Raw genomic sequence first — 7085 nt, 5'->3', positions numbered from 1 at the left:
TACCAAGACACATGCATATATTGGAGCTGATCAAAATTTTCCAAATTTTGATTTTTTCACTTTTTTAAATCTACATTTAAAATTCTGACAAAAAAGGAATGTTTAAATATCTGTGTTATTCCCTCCCTCCCAAAGTTTTGACCATTAACTATAAAACATCAGAACTATAAAATTCTCCTAAACATTTAAATCATGAGCCACAGGTTCTGTGTGTGAAATTTGGAAGCATTCACCAACTCATGAAATGGTATTGATTTAGAAATATAATCACATATATTAGAATCAGAGAGTTTAAGGCCAAAAGGGACCATCAGATCATCTAATCTAAACTTCTATATATCATTGGCCACCAACTCCATCCAGCACCCAAACAGTATACCCAGCAATCAAAATTACACCAAAGCATTACAGCCCACAAGAAACTAGATTAATATGTGGCCCAGGTAGAGAATAGGAGGGACTGAGGTGCAGCAATCCTTGAGGCCCTCCCAATGGGAGGGAAATGATTAAGTGAGATAAACCCAGCTAATTCTGGCAAGTGACCTACACCCACAGGCTGCAAAGGAAGGCAATCCCAGTTCCCAAGGTCATTGCCAATTGGATGCGGGGAAAAATTCCTTCCCAACCCCCATATATGGCAATCAGTTAGACTCTGAGCATGGGAGCAAGAATCAGACAGCCAAGCACCTAAGACAGAGAGAATGCTTGGTGCTACCTCAGAGCTCTGGCTATCTCACCCACTGTCCTGTCTCCAACTGTGGCCATTCCTGATAATTCAGTGTAAGGAGATAACACAGACTAGACCAAACCCAGAGTACATTTGGGGTACGAGGAAGGAAATCCCTGATGGCTGGCTGAAACCACGAATTTTTAGGAACATAAGACATAAATTGGAAGTGAACTCTAGGGTTGTTGACCCTTGCCTCCCACCATCACGAACAACCCCATTGTGCATTCATAATCATAAAAATGTCCATCTCTCTCAAAATTAATTTAATTTCTCCCATACCACCTATCTGAAGGCTGTTCCAGAACCTCACCCTTCTGATGGCACCCTTCTAATTTCCAGACTGAATTTGTTCATAGACAGTTTTTATCCATTTGTTCTTGTGTGAACTCTGTCCTTTAGGTTAAATAGCTCTTCACCATCCCTGGTATTTACCCCCCTAAAGTATTTATGTAGTCCCCTCTCAGCCATTTTTTTGCTAGATTAAACAAACCAATCTCTTCCAATCCCTTTTCATAAAATAGGCCTTCCATTCCCCTGATCACCATAGTAGTGCTTCTCCGCACCTTTTCCAGTTTTAATTCATCTTTCTTCAACATAGGTGACCAGAATTGTATACAGTATTCCAAATGAGATCTTACCAATACCTAGTACAATGGCATTCATACTTCACTACCTCTGCTGGAAATTCCTTATCTGATACATTCTAGGATCAAATTTGCCTTTTTCACAACTGCGTAATATTGGTGGCTCCTAGTCATTGTGTGAATGGTCCACACACCCAGGTCTCCCCCATCTTCTGTTGCTTCCAACTGATAAGTTCCCATCTTGTAGCATAAATTCTTAGTATTAGACTCTAAATACATGACCTTACACTTTGTACTATCCAATTTCATCCCATTTCTCTTACTCCAGGCTTCAAGTTCATCCAGATCTTCCTGCATAATATTCCAATCCCCCTCCATGTTGATGATGCATTTCAACTTTGTATCATCAGCAAATGTCATTGACACACTCCTACTTTTTGTACCAAGGTCATTAATAAAAATATTGACTAAGACTAGTCCTAAGACTGATCCACTAATAATAGCCTTCCTCCAGTCCAATAATTCATCTTGCAGCAGAACCTGTTGCCTGTCCCCTTTTAGTCAGTTCCTTACCTGCCTTACATTTCTTGTACTGATCTCCATGTTCCCTAATTTAACTAATAATTTTCCATGTGGTGATGTGTCAAATTCTTTGCTGAAATCCAAGCAGATTAAATAACTGCACTTCTCTTATCTAAAAATATCAGTTATGTTCTTAAAGAAAAAAATCAGGTTACTCTGGCACAGCCTAACCTTTGGTAAACCCTATTGCATTACACCCCCTTTACCATTTATCTCATGAAATTAATTATTTCTTTCACAATTTGTTCTAATACCACTGAAGTGAGACTAACAGGTCTATAATTACTCCAATCATTTCCCCTACCCCCCACTCCCCTGCTGTCTTAAAGATAGGTACAATGTTGACTATTCTTCAGTCATATGTTATTACTCCTGAATAGACAGAGTTATTAAAATTCCTTGCTAATGGACTAGCAATCTCATTTGCCAGTTCTTTCAGTAATCTGGGATGGAAATCTCCTTCCACTTCCCCCATTTGAGTAAATTTAGCTCTTTACGTTTGTCTTCCACTTCAAATGTAGCAATGTCCATATCCAACACTCATTTCTAACAACCATACTGCCTTCATGCCTACATGCCATATTATCAGCCTTACTGAAAACCAGTTAAAAGGATTCATTCCATTTCTGGGCCATACCTAGTTTATCTTTAATCTCCTTCTGGTCCACACTGCAGGCAACTGCATAACTTCATCCTTCCTCACTCTTTTTTTAATTTATATCACTAAAAATCCTCACTATTTATTTAAATTGCTTGGCAAGAGCTAATTCATCTTGACTTTTAGCAATTCTCACTTTATTCCTACATTGTCTAACCTCCATGATGTTACTTTCTTTGTTAATCAACCACTTTTTCCATTCCCTATAGTGTCTCCGTCAACTCCTAAATCTTTTGGAGGTAATTATTCATCCAGTTGGGGCTGGGACCTTTCCTTACAATTTTATTCCCTTGCTTGGGATGCAAATTTCAGATTGTTTTTGTATAGTTGATTTGAGGAAATTCCAAGCCTCCTCCATATTTAAGCTCTTGAGCTCTTCAATTCAGTTGACTTCTGTAACTAAATTCACTGAATTTCCCCAAATCTGCCTTTAGGAAATCAAAAATCATAGCTGATGACCTGATATGGATTATCCTTCCATTCCTAACTCAGAGTCAACGTTTTACTTGCTACTCTAATGGTGGTTGTGGTATTCAAAATCTAGGCAAATCAAATGAGGACATCACACTATTAAATAATCCCATATTTGACTCAGAGTAAAAGACTTTGAACATGAAAACATATCTAAAAGATATGGGGCAGGAATTCCATGTTAGCTGTTACAAAACTGTAGCAGGACAGCTCGCCCCTTAATGGGTGTAGGTCTGATGCTAGCCAATCCTGATTACAGAATGAAGGACACCTGGGTTAAATCAGGTAATTCCCTATAAAGGGCAGCAGGTGGCTGCAGTGAAGGGGGTGGCTCAGGAAGCTGTGGCAGAGCCTGCAGAGAGTAATGAAAGGCTCCTGCAGGGAAAACCCTAAGACCAGAGGAGCTGCCTCAGGCAGGGGGGCCTGAAAGAGCTCCTGTCCAAGCAAAGGAGAGAATGCAAAGGCCTCAGGCAGGAAGGCCTGGGCAGAGGAAGAGAAACCTTGTGCTGTGTGGTTTTAGAAATGGACTTTAGAGATTGAGTTTTATCTGAAGTTTTATTTTATATTAATAAACCTAGTCCCCAAGGATGGGTAGTTTTGACCAAGAAAAAGCTTAAAGGAGAGTTTTATTTGAACAGTTCAGGAGGGGAAAGTGAGTCAGGCTGCCTATAGTTTAACCCTCGGCCACAATGGGGTGCATGGGAGGTTGCCGGCCAGGTTTCAGAAATGATGTTTGGTAGGATGAAGATTATATCTAACAATCTGTTATATTTTCTCATCTTACTTCATACTAATTACGTTGCCTTCAGCTAGCATTCGTCTGAATTACCATGAAAACATGAAAAAAAATTGGTTGGAAAATAGTATTTATTATAAAATGTACAGTATACTGACCTTAACATTATAAAATACAGTAACATATCAGAGTCTTGTAAAGACCAATAATTTATAAAATGAGACAAATCATTGTTGTTCTTTCTAGTCTCATAGTCTGGTTTGAAAATATATATAAAACATATAATAATTGAATTCAACTGGAGCATCCTTACTGGCTGGAAAAGGTTCATTCATTACAGTCTGAATGTCCTTGATTAGAAATAGATCACTCTTATTTGCTAAATTAATCTTTGATCTGGAATAGCAGATAGAAGAATTAAAAGAAAGGTTAGTAATCATATTCTATAAGGCTAGGTTATGAAATGCACCGCAGGGGATAAAAAAAACTGATGTCTTTCCTACACAATAATAAAGCACTTGTATCACTGTAGCTCACTTATTACAGTTAATACTTCTCTGGTATTTTTAAAGTGCTTGTTAAGCCAAGGCATAGCTTTGGAATATCAACAGGTATGTGTACAGTACATTAGGTCTCAGGTGCTATGGAATGCCATGAGAAATTACATTACATCATGTAAACAATTGTGTTAGTCCCCTCATTTAAGTATTTTCATTGGCTCTTTCTGCTGCAGGATCATGGTCATTACAAAAGCAGTGATATACTGTTCATGAAAATGAGAATTAAAATCCTTTGTGTCTCTGACTTTGCTTACAAACAGTACTTTCCTGCTGCACTTGATTGGCAGTGACTGGGCATTTGTGTCTAGTCAAAGGAGTTTGTTTGAACTTTAGAATATGTGAATATAAGTTGTTTTTGAATCGCTGCCCAGTATATTTTTAGCAGTGCATTTGTAGAAGCCTGCATCCCTTTGTGTAGATTGCTGGATGATTAATGACCCCTGAGGGTGAAGGAATTTGTTACCATACAGACGGGACTGAGCTCCTGTTGTCAGATGTGATTTGTCTGGGAGCTCCCATGTTATTTCTGCTTTAGGAATCCCAATGGCCATGCAGTTCAGCTTAACTGCATTGCCAGGCCTGGCGTAGATGACTGGTGCTGGCTCACTGGTGATCCGGGGTGGATAGGCTATCACTATGACTGGGACATTCATAATAGAGGTGCCATACTCTGTCACTGCCTTGCATAGGTAGGTGCCCCTGTCAAATACAGAGGCATTGAGCACAGTGAGCGAGCCATTCTCTAGGAGGGAGAAGCGACCCATGGCTTGAGGGCCATCTAGTACCATCCCATTGGGAAGTGTCCATGAAATGTGTGCTCGGGGGTTTGGCTGCGTGATGCAGTGGAGCTGCAAAGTCTCTCCATTGATGATGCTCACCAGGTTGTTGTACTGGTTGCTGATTTCTGTCTTGAGACCCACCTTCAGGAAGACCACCCTCTCCGCATAGCCACCTGGGTTCCTGGCCGTGCAGCGATAAGTCCCCGCATCCACTGCAGAGAGGCCACTGATGTGCAATTTCCCATCCCTCTTGTGGTAGAATCTCTGCAAGTGGCTGCTGCTCTGCAGCTCAGTGCCATTGGGAAGGATCCAAGATGTGCTGGGCTCAGGGTTCCCGTGCACTGAGCAGTTCAGATTGATACTGTGCCCAGCCGTGGCAGTGATCCTTTCATTGACTGGGTCCCTGAAGGTGGGTTTCTCCAAATGATCTGTGACCAGGAGCTGTACAATAAGCCGAGCCTCTCCCCCTTCATTCCGCCCGATGCACACTAGCTGCACTGAGTCTGTCTGCCTCACCCCCCTGATGTCCAGGGTGCCATTGCGGTGCACAGTAATTCTGTTCCCATAGTAGGGAGAAGGCAGGATCACTCCTTCTGGGAAAGCCCATAAGATCCGCGGAGCTGGGATGCCTTCAGCTTTACAGTCAATAAGTTTCCGACTCTCCTTCCTGGCTGTCTCTCTCACAGATGTGATTGGGTTGGGATGCCCATTGATTCTGGGAGGCTGCACATTGACTTGGATCCAGACTATTTTCCTGTCTTCCCCAGCACTATTCCGCACCACACAAGTATAATTGCCGCTGTCAGATCTCTGGGCCTTTTGGATGAGGAGGGTGCCATCCCCATACACTTGATATTTGTCAGACAGGAGAGGAATGGGCCTGTTGGTTGGAGAGAGCCATATCACCCTGGGGGTGGGCTCGCCTTTGGCTTCACAAGGCACAGTGACCACGTCTCCATAGGGTACATTAATAACAGAGTAGGTTTTGTTTCTGATCGTTGCAGGCTCAGCCAGCACTTTGACCCGTATTCTCATCTCATCCTTCCCAATTTGGTTCTCAGCATAACAGGTGTAGTCCCCTTCCTCTCTCAGCCCCACATCATTGAAATACAGCGTTCCATTGTTAAAGACCACGTATCTCTTTGCTCGGTTTCCACTGTCGTCTGACTGCATGAAGGTGTTTATCATGCTGCCATCAGGGAGACCCCAGGAGATCTCGGGGTTTGGCAGACCAGTGGCTACACAGTCAACTTTCAAGTCCCCACCATACATAACCTTGTGGTTATTCTCATTCTTGTGTTCTATTTTGGCAGGTCTCATCATCACGTTCACTTTGAGAACTACATAGTCATCTCCAATCTTATTGCGGGCCATACACAGATAGTCTCCTGCATCCTTATCCGTGACTGCATGGACAAGCAAAGTCCCATTGCTAAATACCTTGATTCTGGTCTCCAAGCTAATTTGGGGAAAGAAAAGAGAATGTGATATGAGCTGCAAAATCAGTATTCATTATTTTATTATTTACTGTAACGCACAGAAAACCCCATTAAAAATAGCAGTATTGCTATAGCTAGGTAATTAGAAGGCACTAGAAATTTTTTCACCAGAAAGAAAATACAAAAATAATTCTGTTCAGTTGCAACTAAACAATTCTTCTCTGAACTTAAATGTACCCATCTACTGAGTTAAGGATTTTTGATTCATTCTATTACTCTTTTAATGTAGAGTACATCTACCATACTCAGTAATATTCAGACATGATAACACTGAACATTAATTTATATATACATGCATCTACATACCCTAACTATGGGGAGAATGAGAATGCTATACTCAAGTTAATTATGAATCAAAATGTGTTACTTCCTATGGATTCCCATACAACTTTTTTAAAATTTCAGAACAATTTCACGGAGTAAATTTTAAACAGAGTTATATATTTGTACACAAAATTAATCACCTTATAATGAATCTCATGATGG

The 7085-nt window shown here is 41.0% G+C and overlaps 1 protein-coding gene across 2 annotated transcripts in view; it reads right to left on the bottom strand.

Annotated features, from left to right (window-relative positions):
- Positions 1-4556: 4556 nt before the first annotated feature.
- Positions 4557-7085, bottom strand: part of MXRA5 (matrix remodeling associated 5) — a 35260-nt gene continuing 32731 nt past the window's right edge. For both annotated transcript variants that reach the window (XM_032773632.2, XM_032773642.2), the window contains one exon: positions 4557-6559. In XM_032773632.2, the coding sequence (XP_032629523.1) occupies positions 4651-6559 (1909 nt within the window). In that variant the 3' untranslated portion in view covers positions 4557-4650. The remainder of the gene's footprint in view (positions 6560-7085) is intronic.

This window comes from Chelonoidis abingdonii, chromosome 1 (genome assembly GCF_003597395.2).
Source record: "Chelonoidis abingdonii isolate Lonesome George chromosome 1, CheloAbing_2.0, whole genome shotgun sequence".
Classification (NCBI taxonomy): domain Eukaryota; kingdom Metazoa; phylum Chordata; order Testudines; family Testudinidae; genus Chelonoidis; species Chelonoidis abingdonii.
Note: the sequence above shows the minus strand (reverse complement) of the source record. Positions and strands in the feature narration are given on the sequence as shown.